General features: G+C 44.8%; 1 protein-coding gene across 1 annotated transcript in view; it reads left to right on the forward strand.

Moving 5' to 3' along the window:
* Positions 1-559: 559 nt before the first annotated feature.
* CNGB1 (cyclic nucleotide gated channel subunit beta 1) overlaps positions 560-15,757 on the forward strand; it is a 29,913-nt gene continuing 14,715 nt past the window's right edge. The window contains exons 1-11 of the mRNA XM_070952694.1: positions 560-794; positions 1,903-2,053; positions 6,311-6,409; positions 8,334-8,491; positions 9,324-9,482; positions 12,241-12,449; positions 12,830-12,880; positions 13,407-13,493; positions 13,724-13,788; positions 15,017-15,139; positions 15,238-15,379. Of these exons, the coding sequence (XP_070808795.1) occupies positions 560-794; positions 1,903-2,053; positions 6,311-6,409; positions 8,334-8,491; positions 9,324-9,482; positions 12,241-12,449; positions 12,830-12,880; positions 13,407-13,493; positions 13,724-13,788; positions 15,017-15,139; positions 15,238-15,379 (1,479 nt within the window). The remainder of the gene's footprint in view (positions 795-1,902; positions 2,054-6,310; positions 6,410-8,333; positions 8,492-9,323; positions 9,483-12,240; positions 12,450-12,829; positions 12,881-13,406; positions 13,494-13,723; positions 13,789-15,016; positions 15,140-15,237; positions 15,380-15,757) is intronic.

Here is a 15,757-nt window from a genome sequence, read left to right on the forward strand (position 1 = left end):
TAAAAATGAATGGTTATCTCCAGATACTTCAGATTTGCTTACAAATTAAGACTGTTCCATGGCAATGTTTTCAATCCACTCATACCCCCCCACCCCATTATTTGGTCCCTGAGGACTACAGGGGGTGTCATAAACCAGTGACACCCTCAGAAATTCCACTGGCCAAAGTTCAGCATTCAGCCTCTGCCTTTTTTCTTGTTTTCTTTTGCACTGAGGGTTGGTGGTGGTTTGGAGGGGAGTTAAGGATGCATGCAAAGAGTTGTAGGCTAGTTTTAATGACAGATACTGCTCTGAAAAGGCTGATTTGATGCTGAATTTGGGCTCCTCAGTGCCTCAGACCAGAGTTAGGTGTGGGCATCAAGGCCCCACTCTCTTGGGGAGAGTTCCCACCGGCTGGGCCTTCTTTGGCTCCCAGGAGAGGCCGTCTTCCCCTCTTGGCCAGGAAAGGGCCTCCCTGCGGGTAGAGTGTCGCCCCTCCTCACTGGGTGGTTGTGTGTTTCTTCTTGCAGTTCCCAGCCCCACAGCCTCACCCTGAAGCACCTGGCTCCCTAGTGCCGCCATGTCCAGGCCAACTCGCGCTGTGGAGCTGGTTCGCCTGGTGCCCAAGAAGCCGCGCCGTCATCTGCATGCCTCCCTTTCCTGCTCAGCCGCCGTGGAAGAGTTGCCCAATGTCCCCAGCTACCACAGCTCTGCTCCTCCCTCCCACATCCCCGTCCTCATCCCTAGGAAACCGAAGGCTGGCCTGAGCAACCCCAGTTTTCAGAAGGAAGAAGCTTCCCGCTTGGGCATCGGGGGTAACGTAGCACCTGCCAAGACTTTAGTGCTTGCAGCTTTCCTGGCTGACCTTCCTGCACTTTGGGGTGTCTGCATCTTTGGGGCTTAGTTCCAAACAGGGTGTTATTTCTATAGGGAGCAATATATGTTGCCTCCAAAATGTAGAAGAAATGTGCACAATTTGGGGGGCAGGCATTCATTAAAAGGGATACAGGAATGAGAAAAGATTAATAAACCCATCCCTCAGGACTCCTGAAAATGGAGAGTGGGCAATGGGCCTTGTCACCCAGAAGGTTTGCAGCTCTGAGACAGAAGATAAGGAAAGACTGCTGAGAAAGCTGTTTGGCAATAATGTCAAAAATAAATAAAATAAACCAACCTAAACATTGCATCAATTTCAGAAAGGGACTCCAACCCTAGATTAAATCTATGTAAAGATTCAGATGTTATTTGCATTTAATAGTCATTTTAGCATTATCTGGAAATAAAACATTTTCAGGCCACCACGGGAGTTTGCAAAGCGTGGTCAAAAGCTCTCAAAATGGTGGCCAAGGCAACTAATGAAACTAATAAGAAAGAACTTCAATAAGAATTTGTGATACTACCATGTTTCCCCGAAAATAAGACCCTGTCTTATATTTTTTTGAACCCTGAAATAAGTGCTTGGACTTATTGCCATGCACTCAAAAGCCCAATTGGGCTTATTATCAGGGGATGTCTTATTTTGGGGGAACAGAGTAGTATGACAACAACAATAACAATAAGTTAGCCAATACTGAATCATAAATACATGGCGAAAGATTCTAGAGAAGCATCTTCTAACGGCAGATGGGATATCTTGCCTATGAAAATAATAACATCTGATTTCACTTCATTTCTTAACCCAACTCTTTCCATTTTCTGGCTGCCATAGAGGTTGAGTTATATAAACATTTTACAAACATTCTGATGCCTTCACAAGATGACTTGAATTTTCTTCAGAAAATAATCTAGGAACAAGGGCATAACTGAGCAAAGCAGAGGAAGCTGCCAGAGATTATTGATTGTAATCTACAGCCATGTTTTTGAGCATTTTGGAATTTGCTTGAGGCCATATTGTCAGTAACCTACATTTCTTTCCTGCCCAAGGACAACCAACCGGCAAATACCCTACGGTGAAGTTTCCAAAGGTGGATTCTGGCTCTTCCAGGCTGCCAAGACCTGCCTCCCAAGCTCGGCCATCAGCCCCAAAGAGCTTGCACACCCTCACTGTGCCACCTACGCCAAGGGCTCCCAAGAGGTATGAAGACTGTGTCTATGCAGAGTTTGGTATTCTGTGGGAACCTGGACCTCGGCCTGAATTACCCTTCTGTAACTACCTACCTTTACCATCCTACCAGATCACTAGATTATATATGTCCTCAACTCCTGTCAGGAGTTTCTGGAACTAATTCAGCAAAATCTGGCACCATTTCCTTAGAACTAGGAGATCCCAGCTAAACCTGGCAGAACTACCTGGATCCTTGTCATGGTAAAGCTAGATAATGTCAGACTTCCAACTCAGACTTAGCAAACAGGAGTCTCCAAATAATTAACCCTTAATTCTGTTGTAGATGAGACTAGTAGAAAAGTTTCAGACATGGCTACAGACCAGTTTGCAGCCTTATACTCAACCCAATCGCCCACTGCATTGCAAAGACACCAGTGGCAGAGTCTAGAGGTTTAGACTCTTGGTTTCTTCCAACTTAACAAATGCTCGACTGATCCCTGGATGATCATGGTCAGCTAATACATGTTTTCTTAATATATTTCATTTCACTTCCTCTCTCCCTAGTCCACAGGCCTCCAATTCTTCTGACCTTGGCAGGCAGGCTCAGCTTTTACAGATAGAAATCTTCTCTGTTTCATAGAATGAGTTGCTTGTCCTCAGTCACCACAAAGTGATTCTTCTTGTACCCAGAGCAGTTTAATTACTCTGCTTCTTTTTCCTGCCTTTCCCTTGATGTAAGCAGTCCTTTTGCCTTGTGCTTTTCAGCCTTGGAGCTGTTACACAACCATTCTGTCTGTCCTGGCAAAGATAATAATTGTACTTTGATGCCTCTTGCAAAATTATTCTTAGTTCCCTGTCTTATTCACAGCCCTGAATTTGTCCACTAGTCTCTAATGATTGAAGGCAAATATATGTGTCCCTAAATAATGTTGCAGGATCCAATCCAAGTTGGTCACCAGGACCAGAGCTTTCGGGCTCCTGCTGGAGCTCATCCACAGGGAACTTCTTTTTTTTTTTTTTTGAATTTTTAAAAATTATTTTTAACAACATAAACATAAAATACATCTTTTAAGAATGGAGCTTTGATCCGGTCGTGAATAGGTACAATCGCTTACCCCTCTTTGTCACGCTCTTTCCCAAATCTCCACCATTACATCTTTTAAAATAAAAACCAAAACAGAATTTTTTTCCACAATTATAATATCTTAATCTAAACATTTACCTTTCTATTGTATCACCACGAATCTTAATTTCCAAATAACACAATATTTAATTACAATTATTACCCTAAATTCAATCTATATACCCATAACCTAGGACCCATTACATTAAATCTTTAAATCCTAATCTCTTTTAACTTGCATCTATATTTCTTAAGTTTATCACACATTACACTCTTCATTTTACACAGAGTCATTTCACTATTACAATCTTATCATCTTCATTTTACTATTCATATCAACATATTCACCTTTATTTTTAATATTAATCCCAACATAATCATTTTATTATTACCATCAATTCCAGCTTAAGTCATATTTAACTATTTGTCTCTTGATCATCTTCTTTTGGCTGTTTTCCAGCATATTCATTTATTATTTGGCTGTTTCCCAGCATAATCATCTATTGTTTTGGCTGTTTCCCAGCATATTCATATTATTTGGCTGTTTCTCAGTATATTCATATTAACTGGCTGTTTCCCAGCATATTCATCTTTATTTTATTATCACACCCAATAAAAAAACACATCTCCATCTATTGTTTTGGCTGTTTTCCAGCATATTCATCTATTATTTGGCTGTTTCCAGCATATTCATTAAGCATATTCTTAATACTATTTATCTCTATGTATTTATTTATTTTATTAGTCCAATTTATATGCCGCCCTTCTCCATAGACTCAGGGCGGCTTACAATGCCTTATAACAATAGCCTGCATACTTTTTTGTATACATCTGCTTATTAGGGCTTTCACACCCCCCCAAGCGGTGTTGTTCTATACAAAGTTGGCTTATTGCCCCTCTACCTCGAAAGGATGGAAGGCTGAGTCAACCTTGAGCCTGGTGAGATTCGAACTTGCACTAATTGCAGGCAGCTGGCACCTAAGTGTAATCAAAATAGTGTAATCCCCTATTTTGTTTTACCTTCCATCTATACATTAGTTATCTATACATTAGTTATTCATATTTAATCATATTATCATTCTTAGCTTTGTCTGCAATTTAACATTGAGACTTAATTCTTACATCAGACACATTCCCATATAAATCAATAAAATTTGTTGGATTCTTCTCATATTCATATTCATTCTTATTTATCAATACTATCCATCTTTACTTTATTTTTCTATTTTAATCACAGTTTTATTTTCCATCCTTATACATCTATAAACATCTCCTTTTTATAATTAATATTCATAACATTACATTTTCATTTTTAATCAAACTATTTTTATATTTTTTTCCCAATCGTATATATTTTATTTCATTTCCTTGTCTAACAACATATATTCCATTTCAAATTCAGTGTTCCCAAATTTAATTCTCCATGTGTCATTTTAGTTCTTTTTGTTACTTCTATTCCATGCAAAGTATATCAACTTTCCTTCTTTTGTTCCTGCGCCATTTTCTTTTGTTCCTGCGCCAATTAGTAACAATTATAAAAGTTCCATTGTATTTCCCCTTTCTTTTCACCGAAGAAGCCGTCTGTAGACAAAGAAGAGACCTCCAGCACCAAAATCCCACGGCTATTATTTGTAATTTCAGAGTGTTCCAAAACAAACAGCAAGTTATAGTGTTTCTTTTTACAGCAGAAGGTGTATCTCTGCAATCCACACTTTCCCTTAGTCACTCCGGTATCCATTTTGTTGCAATTATGTAACAGTCCAATTTAACAGTCCAATTTAACTCTCTTCTTCTCTTGGGTTTTAAAAGTGTTGAATCCCTAACTTTTTCTTTTTTCAAAGTTCAATTCTAATTTGAGAATTTTTTCCAGTCTTTTCAGCATGCCTCAATGTTTAATTGTTCCACTTGAATCTATACCAGAATAAATTTCCTAGCGGGTCTTTCCCTCCTGAAGTTACTTTTCAAAATCTTCTATGCCCCTCAAATCCACAGTCACTGTTATAAGGCTAGGGGTCTTATAAGTAACAATCATTGCTCTAGCGTTGTTTCAAGCCTAGGTTGGTGTCACTCACCTGGCTTCAAAGAGCTTCGTTCTTTTCCTCTTTCCTCCTGCTCATCTCTTAGTTCGGTTTGTCCCAGCTTCGTGGCAGCCGCCATGGCTGCCGCCCCCCACCGCCGACTCATAGAGAGTTCCCTCCGACCTCCAAGGAACTTGCCTGTTCCTCTTGGTCATCCGAGGCACCTCTCTTCCTACCCAGTCCCTGCAGGACAGTTCTGGTCCGAAGACCCATTGGCAGAGGTTCGGCAGTCGGGTTTTTTGCAGGACTCCTCAGAGCCGACTATTTTCCTGGCTGTCTCGCCACAACGTCAAACCGGAAGTCCACAGGGAACTTCTTGATATCCAGGATGTGTGCACTGAGCTGTTCTATTTATGGCATTTATTGGTGTCTGGTTGTGTGTGGCTTTTAATTGTTGATTGGGATATTGATGAACGCTTATTAAATCATTGATTGTTGTTTCCTTGTGCTGTGCGCTCTTGATGCCTAAATCCTTGGTAAGCTGGTGGTGAATCAGCACTCTGTGGACTGACGAAGTGCTGATTTATCCCTAACTTACTATCCCCGACATATTTCCCTATGTATCCCTAATGTACTGAGGAGCCGAGGGCATAGCAGCACAAGGAAACAACAATCAAAGACTTAATAGCCAGCCATCATCGAGAGAGGGGGGGAGGGGGGGAGGGAGGGAGGGAGGGAGGGAGGGAGAGAGAGAGAGAGAGAGAAGTTCCCTGAGGATGGGCTCCAACAAGAGTCTGAAAGCTTGCAAGAACAAACCTCTGGTCCCGGTGACCGACTTAGATTGGGCCATGCAACTAGTCTCTAAAATCAGCTACATCCCCCCAAATTTCCTTTCTTCTTTCTGCATGAGTTGCCTTGTTGATGTATTTTTTTCATTACTTTATCAAATCTCAATGCTAGTTGGTCAATGCAATCAATGGATAAGAACAGCAGTCTGAACGAGTAATTTAGAGTATCTTTCTCCAGTTGGTCTATCAAAGCATCATTTGTTGGGCGGTATCTTAATCTTATTCCTTTGATTACTCAGATACTCTATAGCAATTACTGTGCTGTGCTTTGTTTTTCCAAATTCTTTCCCCACTTTAGGAGGAAATCCTCTTCCCAAGAAGTAAATGTGGAAGAGCTGAGACTGTCCCCAGTCAATGCCTGGCCAGACCAGTCCAGTCCACAGGAAGAACCCAACAGGTATAATCCCAAAGCATCCTACCTCAGACTTCTCCCAGGTTATTGCTGCAAGATTTGATTGAGACCTCATGAATGGCCTGTCACTTACCCATACATGACTGGGCTGGTAGTTGGATCAGACTTCAACCTTTTGCCAGGACAGCATCCCACTCTACCCTCCTAAGGATGGCATAGCCAGGGCTGCTGTAGTTGCCTATTAGTGACCTGACAGAGGATACAGAAAAACTGAAGCCTATTTAATTATAGAGAAAAGTAATGTTTTGGAAAAAAGAAAATCTACAAAGTCTAGAATACCATGGTACACTCTGGTACTGCACAAACCGTACTTTGGCCCTCTACATGCCTATGGGAAAAGTATGCAGAAATTTCAGAAAAATATATCCTTGAAGGCCTCAAACCCTCCATCATAGATAGGGATGTTGCTATGCAATGTTGGACACAGAAAACTAAAGGCTGCTGTAGAGAGTCAGCCTCTTGGTACATTGCATAGGACTAGATCTGTGATGGTGAACCTATGACACGCATGCCACAGGTAGCACACGGAGCCATATCTTTGGGCACGTGAACCGTTGCCCTAGCTCAGCTCCAGCGTGCATGTGCATGCCAGCCAGCTGATTTTTGGCTGGCCCTGCCCATGGCTCCTCTCCCAGGAGTCTCCACGCCGCCTGTTTTGGCTGCCAGGTAAGTACAGGCCTCACGTGGAGGATCTGGGAGGGCGTTTTCGGCCTCCGGGGGTTGGTGAAGGCCATTTTCACCCTCCCCACCCTCCAGGAAAACTTCTGGAACCTGGGGAGGGTGAAAAATGGGCCTACTGGGCCCACTGGAAGTCAGGAAATGGACCGTTTCCAGCCTCCAGAGGGCCTCCGGGGGGTGGGGAAGGCTGTTTTTGCCCTCCGGAGGCTTCAGGTAGGTCTGCTAGGCCCAAAATGGGGCGGGGGGGGGGGTCGTGTGTGCATGCATGGAGAAGCACAGGGGATGGGGCGCGGGGGGCATTGAATTATGGGTGTGGGCACATGCGTGTGCAACCCCTCCGCGCTCCCCCCCACTTTTGGCACGCAATGGCAAAAAGGTTAGCCATCAGTGGCCTAGATAGTTTCTAGGAAAGAGAGCCTAGCTTGCAGAGAATTGCATGGACTAACCAGGGTAAATCTGCGTTTTCGTGGTGCGTGGGGCCCCTAACTGGTCCTGACTCTCAGGTGGAGGCAATGCTGCACAAGGCATAACTACTACTCAGCCTGGACTAATCTTTCCTTCCTTACAGAAAGTGTTGCAGAAAGCCCAGCCTGACTAAAACTGACAGGTGTCAGAGGTCAATATTTGGGGGCCCATCCAGGGATGACCAGTGTGTGGGAACACTGGATGTAGCCTGACCCATTTTTATTTTTCTCACGACTTGCCTTGATAAGCAGTGCCTTCTCTCACTGCTCCTCAGTCAAAAGCATCTATGGGGCAGCTTTGAGGGGAGGAGCTGATGAATGAATGGTTGTGCCTCAAAAGGAGGCAGTGCACCAGATAAACAACGACAGACAAATTGATCAGATATTGCTTTAATTGGGTTGAACCTCCCAGCCTTGCAGAGCAGGCTTAGCGGCTGATTCAAAGGCAAGGACATCTGTAAAATTGCTTCTCCCCCCCTGCCCCCCCCAGGCCAGAGGGGGCAGCTTTACCAGAGATCTCACCCCCTTGCCCCATTTTTTCTACCAGCCAACCAGGAAGGGTCTCACAATGCAGGCAAACGAAAAACTTATTTTGGTTACTTTTCTAGCCAGCCTTTTTAACCTATCCAGCCTGTTGCGGGTCAAAAAGGGGCCAGCTGCTCTCTGAGCCACTGAATAAATCTTGAGAGCAAAGAATGGGGAGCTAAAGGGCCCTTCAGAGTCCCTGGGAAGACAGGACCCGATTCCCCCTCTCGGTTGCTTCACAGTTCACCCAGACGGGGCAGCTCAGCCGCCAGCCAGAGTAGTGCCGTCATCAACGATCGGCTGCAGGAGCTGGTGCGGCTCTTCAAGGACCGAACTGAGAAAGTCAAAGAGAAGCTGACAGACCCTGACGCCTCCTCCGAGGATGAGACCCCCGCAACCTGTGAGTGAGTCTGGGAGACAAGGGCTGGGACTCTTGTGTCCCAAGGGGCTGGTGAGAGAGCCTTGGCCTCCCAGCTGGTGTTTGCAAGGAGAATGTTCAGCTCACGGGGAATGCAGCCCTGGCCTTGGCATGTTGACATACTAGCAGGGGTGGGATTCTGCCGGTTCAGACCAGTTTGGGCGTACCGGTAGCTCCAATGATCAGCTGAGAGTGAACCGGTTCTCTCCAATGATCAGCTGGGCCCGCCCGCCTGCCCTCCTTTTTTGAAGCCCAGCTGATCGGTGCGGCAGCACAGATTGCCACACCTCAGCTGTTTTATTCACCAGAGCTGCAGTAGAAGGTGCTGTTTTCAAATGTACTGCACGCGCGGGGATTTGCCCGAAGCAAACCAGTTGTTACACTGGTTGAATCCCACCACTGCATACTAGACCCTTATTTTATGTTGTGATGCATGAGCCCAGCAGCCAGACTATCTCCTGCCCTCCCAAACTTTCTGCATCTGAATCTTCCTTCCAAGGGGAACACAATAATTTTACATTCTGTTTGTTGCTGTTTTTAAAGGGTGATATTATTTTACTAATGAAGGAAACGTGTTTCAGAACAGCTTCAGCATTCTTAAGGTTCCCCCACCCCTGCATTCTTAGGCACAAGATATTCCAGCCCTAACTGGAAAAAAGCAATCCTGGTTGATGGGGGTGGGGGGGTGGCTGCCAATCAGGATTTGGGGCCAGGTGCAAGCTGCACGATGGGTTGTCCATTCTTACTAGAGAGCGTGTTTCTGAACTGTCTCTCCATTTTGTTTCGATTTCACCAATTTGATTTATTCTCTCAGCTCCTTCCAAAGAGAAAGCCTCAGAGGAGAAAGGCAAAGAATCTGAGGAAGATGGAGAGGGGCGTTTCCACGAAGTCCTTTGCTGCAGGTTTAAGTATCACCCCTTCCTCTGCCACATGAGGAAAGTCCAGTTCCCCAGCAGTATTGACCCTTCCTCCAGTAAGTAACAGGGAGGGCTTTGGACTGAAAAGGCAACTGCACTCCGAGAGAGAAGGGAAGAATGAGCAGGAGGGACTTTGTGAAGGGAATTGTGAGAGAAAGAGTGGCAGAACCTGGGGGCAGAGTCAAAAGAGAAATCAGTCTAGAATCTCTACATAGCCACAAATAGACTAAGACAAACTCTCCTTGAATTCCATCAACCTGTATCTAGTACCAAAGTAGTGCTAATCACTAGCTGAGTAGATTCCTATGAATAGGCATGAGCAATAAATTAGTTTAATTGGGAACTTCATGGTCTTTCGTGCCTGTGAGGAATGCAGACCTGTTGGAAATCCCCAGGAAACTTGATGGTCCACTCAAGCAATTAGCTAATTCTTATCCCTCGAAATGCCAAATAATTTGTATGAACCCTTAAATACAACAAGGCACTTCAGGTCTTTCACAAGTGACATTTTTAATTATTGCAAATATAGTCCAAAAAGTGGAGATATTCATAACCCACCACAATCAGTGGTGAAATCTGAACTGGTTTGCCACTGGTTTGCTGGCCGTGCATGTGCAGTGTGCGCCAAATGCACAGCACGTACCAAATGCATACTGCGCATGTGCGCATGTGCAGTACGTGCCAAACGTGTCCTTCGCACAGAAAAAGGAGGCTTGGAAAGGTAAGTAGAACAGTGAGGGAGGGAACAGGTGTGCCCTGCGATTTAGATTAAATCGCACGGCACAGCTGATCATGGGAAATAGTTTTATCACTACCAGTTCGCCTGAACCAGTGCAAACCGATAGCATTTCACCACTGATCACAATAGTATTCTTGCAGTGTAGGTTAAATTAATTAAACTGCAAACTGATTGTGGACAACCATCCGTAAGCCTCTCTTAAGCTCCAAACACTCTTCCCTGAAGAAAGTTGGAAGCAAATGGTAGGGATTGTTGAGGGCTCCTCCTGAGAGCTCCACATCTCAGTAAGGTGTTTGACAAAATAGACCGCCACCTGCTTCTTCATAAGATAAACAAATGTGGGATAGAGACTATCACCATCAGATGGATTCACAATTGGCTGACTAATTGAATTGTAAGCCACCCAAAATTATCGATTGAGATGGGCATCCATAGAAAGTGAACAAATAAATACGTAAACTGCACTCAACATGTAGTTCTTAATGGAACCACATATACATGGAAGGAAGCATACAGGGGTACTCCAAGGTTTTGTCTTGGGCTCAGTACTCTTCAACACATTCATAAATTATCTAGATGAGGGGATAGAAGGAGAACTCATCAAATTTGCAGATGACATCAAGTATAAGCTGGGAATAGCTAACACTTTAGATCATAGAGTTAAGATTCAGAAGGATCTTGACAGACTTCAACACTGGGCCCTATCCCTAAAAATGCAGTTCATTGGTGAGAGAAGTCAGTCCTGCACTTAGGCAGGATATACCAAATGCATGGGTATAGAATAGGCAGTACCTAGCTCAAAAGTAGTAACTATGAGAGGGATCTAGGAGTCCCAGTAGACCCAGTGGTGGGTTGCTACCGGTTCGCCCCGGATCAGGCAAACTGGTAGAGGTGGTGGTGGGAGGCTCCGCCCACCTGCCTGGACATTTCTGCACATGCGCAGAAGCATCGTGTGTGAGCGTGCGCACGCCCACAAGCTAACCGGTAGCGACGGGATTTGAAACCCACTACTGATAGATCACCATTGAAGTATGAACCAGAAATGTGCTGCAGCTGCCAAAAAACCCAATGCAATCCTGGACTGCATCAACAAAGGGATAGCATCAAGACAACGAGAACTAATTGTACCGCTTTGTACTAGTGAATGCAGTATAACTAGGGATACTATGTACTGCGTAAAAATTGTATTTGGTCCCAGTGATAGAAAAATGATGCTGAGTCGCTAGAAAGGGTGCAGAGGAGACCAACAAAGTGATAAGGGATCTGGAGGTTAAATTGTATAATAACGGTTGGGGGAGCTAGGTATATCTAGCCTATCGAAGAGAAGGTTTCGGAAGAGGGGGATGATAACTGTCCGCCCTGAGTCTTCGGAGAGGAGCGGCATATAAATTTAATTAACTAAATTAAATTAAATTCCATACTTGAGGGGCAGTCACAGAGATGAGGGGGTTGACTTATTCTCTAAAGCATCAGAGGGCAGGACAAAAGGTATTGAATGGAAGCTTGTTAAAGAGAGATCCAAGCTAGAAGTAAGGAGAAATTTTCTGACAGTGAGAAGAATTAATCAATGGAATGGGAATTGCCTCCCAGAGTTGTGGGTGCTCCATCACTGGAGGTTTTCAAGTATAGACTAGACAACTGTTAGATTGGGTTGGTATAAAGTCTCCTGCCTTGAGCAGAGGCTTGGAGTAGAAGACCTCTGAGGTTCCTTCCAGTCTTCTGATTCTATCTTGGGTTCTATATTTGATGGGGAGGCCAAGATTATCATCTCCATCTTTATTACTTTTTGAAGCTGAGAAAGATGCTGGGACATGGCCTGCCAACACATTCATGCTGAACTGACTTTGAGAGGACTAGTTCCACCTCTTAGCCCACTTGCTTCACAGGCTATGTGGCGCACTGTGTGACAACTGTTGCCTTATCTCTGACCCTCTGATCTGCAAGTTGTTCTTCCCTCTTGCTCCTTGGGCAAGCAGAGTGCAAGGCTGGCTCTCCCACTGAGGAGTTTGAAATGGGAATTTGAGGGAAGCGCCATGAGAGTCCTGAGTATCTCCCGGGCTTTCCTCCTCTTCTAGATCTGATGTACGTGTTGTGGCTCTTGCTTGTGGTCATGGCGTGGAATTGGAACTGTTGGCTGATTCCGGTCCGCTGGGCTTTCCCATATCAATCACCCGAGAATGTCTATTACTGGATGGCTATTGATTACCTCTGTGATTTCATCTATTTTCTGGACATCGCCGTCTTTCAGGTCCGCCTGCAGTTTGTTCATCAAGGAGATATTATTGTAAGTGGCACACAGCAAACCCATCCATGCCTGAGTTCTGATTCTTGATTTGAGAGCTTGATACCCGAACCCATATTCATCCATAAATAAGCAGATCCGGGCTGCAAAAATCTCAGTGACCACTAAGCCTTTCCCAAGATGGAGCCAGGACATTTATTTTAGGTTTATAACACAAGGTGTCATCTGTAAAGGGGAGGTAATTACCCCAAGTGTAAACCATCTGCAAGGCTTAAGAAGCTTCAGAAGAGCAGCAATTCTTGTGCAGCAGATTTTGATACTGTGCCTGTTTCCATGCCAGGCACATAAATTCTGCTGGCTGTGCCTCAGTTTTCCTTCTGAGTTTTGGGTGGTACCCTTTTGCATTTTCTTTCATCTTCTAGACTGATAAGAGAGCCATGAGGAAGAATTACCTGAAGTCCTATCGCTTTAAGGTGTGTAGTGTTTTGTTTAGTTTACTCCTAATTAAAATGACCACCAGATCATCCGAGTGAAACAGCGTTCTCCATCATAAGATCCTTAAATAATGTTCTGGATGCTGAATTCTTTGTCATAGTATAGATATTATCTGCTTGGGTGGCTGTTGTAACAACGGCATAGAAAGTTTACCAATGTGATTCTCATTATATGCAGTAAAATTGTATATACTATACATATATAATTTGGGAATATCACTGTCACTGATATCTTTTGAATGATGGGGAGATGGATGAGTCTATCTTTTTCAAAATTAGTTTCTGTTAATTGCTCTCTTTGTAAAATGGTAAAATTTATTTAATTGCACTTGATCATTTTTAAAAAGTTTGCTCTAAAACGTTTATGTTATTATGCATATTTCCTCAGATATATACATTTTTGTTTGCAATTTTGTTTAACCTTTGCAAATGAATCACCGGGTCAAATGCCTCTGTCAGTGGGGTTCCAGAGAGCCACGTGCTTCCTGCCTTCTCTCTCTTTCAGATGGATGCCCTCTGCCTTCTCCCCCTGGATTTTCTGTACTTCAAGGTTGGCGTGCATCCTCTCCTGCGCTTGCCTCGCTGCCTAAAGGTGAACCCTCCTCCATCCTGATTTCGCATCTTTAGGGAAGGGCTGGAAAAGGAGGTGCTGGTTTAACCCTGGAGGTCAACAGAGAGCAGCTCCCAAGGGACCGGTCCCTCTCTGTGCTCCCCTCGAAGACTTCATCCATTGCTTCCTTGGGGAAAGTTTTTCCTTTCCTTCGTGAACTGTAGGCAGAATCTTCTCTGGAGCTTAATGGGGCTTTTATTTCTTTTTCACAGTACCTGGCCTTCTTTGAGTTTAACAATCGTCTTGAAGCCATTTTGAGCATGGCCTATGTTTACAGGTGAGGTTCTGTCCTTCTGGGCAGGGTGCAGTTCAGCAGCTTCTGCTGGCCCTTCTCTCACATGTCTGACTGATATGCAACCTTTCTAAAGGAAATAGCAACAACGAAATCTACACGATGGTTTTGTAGAATCAAACTAGACGTCCACTTTATTTCCAATGTTGTTATTTCCACATGGCAGCCAAAGAGCAGAGATTTCTATTTTAAAGGCCAGCATTCTTATTAATATTATGCCATACTGAGGTTAACTGAACTTAAAGCAGAACTCCTCAGACAGAATAAATAGGGCAGTTTGCGCATAAATAAGGCCACCTCTAGAAATAGCTTGGGAAGCTCGGCTGACATGGAGGCTGGAGGAGCCACTGGGAGACTGAATTGTACAGTCTGTGACCTGTTTGAGCATAAACACCAGACCAGTTTTAAAGCCTGAATATTTATACATGTACCTGAGCTTACCTGAGCCTTTAGCCTCTGCCTCGGAAGCCTTCTCCTTGATGTGGGGTGGGATGCACTGACTGAAGGAGTTGTGCAAAGGGAAACAAGAGGAGGTCGTCACTGGTTTTCCTGCACCTCTTTCTGAGCATTACACCCCCCATCCCCTCATAACATTGTGCGAGTGACTGTATGCACAGTAACTAAGGAAGGAAAGTGTCACACCTGCCACTCTGACCAAGGGGAGAAGGAGGAACCCCCTAAGCCCAGCAAGAGGGAAAAGGCACTGAACTCTCAGGAGCAACTTCCAGACTCCAAACAGCCCCCACCCCCATTTGTCTGCAGAGCAAAGTCAAGAAAGTCAAGATGGCAGCTGTGATATGCAGTTGAAGCAGTGCCTGTGTTTTGTGTGTGTGTGTGTGTGTGTGTGTGTGTTGCACAATTTACATAGCAGCCAGGCAGAGTTTTGAGTATATTGTTGTGGGGGGGGGGCAACTTGGCCCTTTGCCTGCCCTTTGCAGGCAATCTCACACTATCCTGGCTGGCTGAGAAGAGCCGGGCTGCACTTGGCACTGCAGATGCTCCCCTCCAGCCATACCTGATTCCCAGTGCACCTTCTGAGGTTCCTGCTTCTTGTATTCCCTCTGGGAGCAACGCAGGGCAAGCAATGCCCTCCTGGGCAGGAGGAGGGGAGAGGGGGGAATGGGGAAGCAGCAGCAGATGAGCAAAGCACAGGCAGCCTCTGCCTCTGCCGGGAGTTTAGCAGCCCCTCCTTAGCAGGGTTATTGTTTTGCAGAGTCGTAAGGATCACGGCCTACCTGCTCTTCAGCCTGCACCTGAACTCCTGCTTATACTACTGGGCCTCCTCCTTCCAGGGGATCGGCTCCACCCCCTGGGTCTACGACGGTAGAGGAAACAGGTAGGCACCATGGGCAGCCGGGCAGCCGTCTCTGGAGAAGGGGCAAGGAGGAAGACGTACACAACCTTTGAATATCTCCTGTGCTTTGTCTTTGGCAGTTACATCCGCTGTTATTACTGGGCTGTCAAGACGCTCATCACCATCGGGGGGCTGCCGGAGCCCCACAACCTCTTCGAGATTGTTTTTCAGCTTCTCAATTACTTCACGGGCGTCTTTGCTTTCTCAGTGATGATCGGCCAGGTGAGCTCTTACTTCACACCTTCTGTGGGTTACAAAAATTGCTGTCTTCCTTTCTCATTTGCTGCACACCACCATTTTTATGGAAGTGCCAATTTTCATTGTAAGTCATAGGTGTTGTAAGTTGATTTGGACCTGATTTTTTGACAATTTTTATGGCAGATGTTAAGCAAATCGGCATGGTTGTTGAGCAAATCCAGGTTTTCCAATGGGTGGGGTTTTTTGCCAGAAATTGGCAAAAATGGTTGCAAATTGCAATCACGTGTCCGCAGGACCTTGGTCATAAATGCAGGGCGATTGCGATCACCTGATTGGGAGTGGGGAATGCAACAGACTTAAGTGTAAGTACAGGTCATAAATCACATTTTTTGAGACCATTAT

This window comes from Pituophis catenifer, unplaced genomic scaffold (assembly GCF_029215685.1).
Source record: "Pituophis catenifer annectens isolate HBS135680 unplaced genomic scaffold, rPitCat1.0.hap2 SCAF_13, whole genome shotgun sequence".
NCBI lineage: Eukaryota > Metazoa > Chordata > Lepidosauria > Squamata > Colubridae > Pituophis > Pituophis catenifer.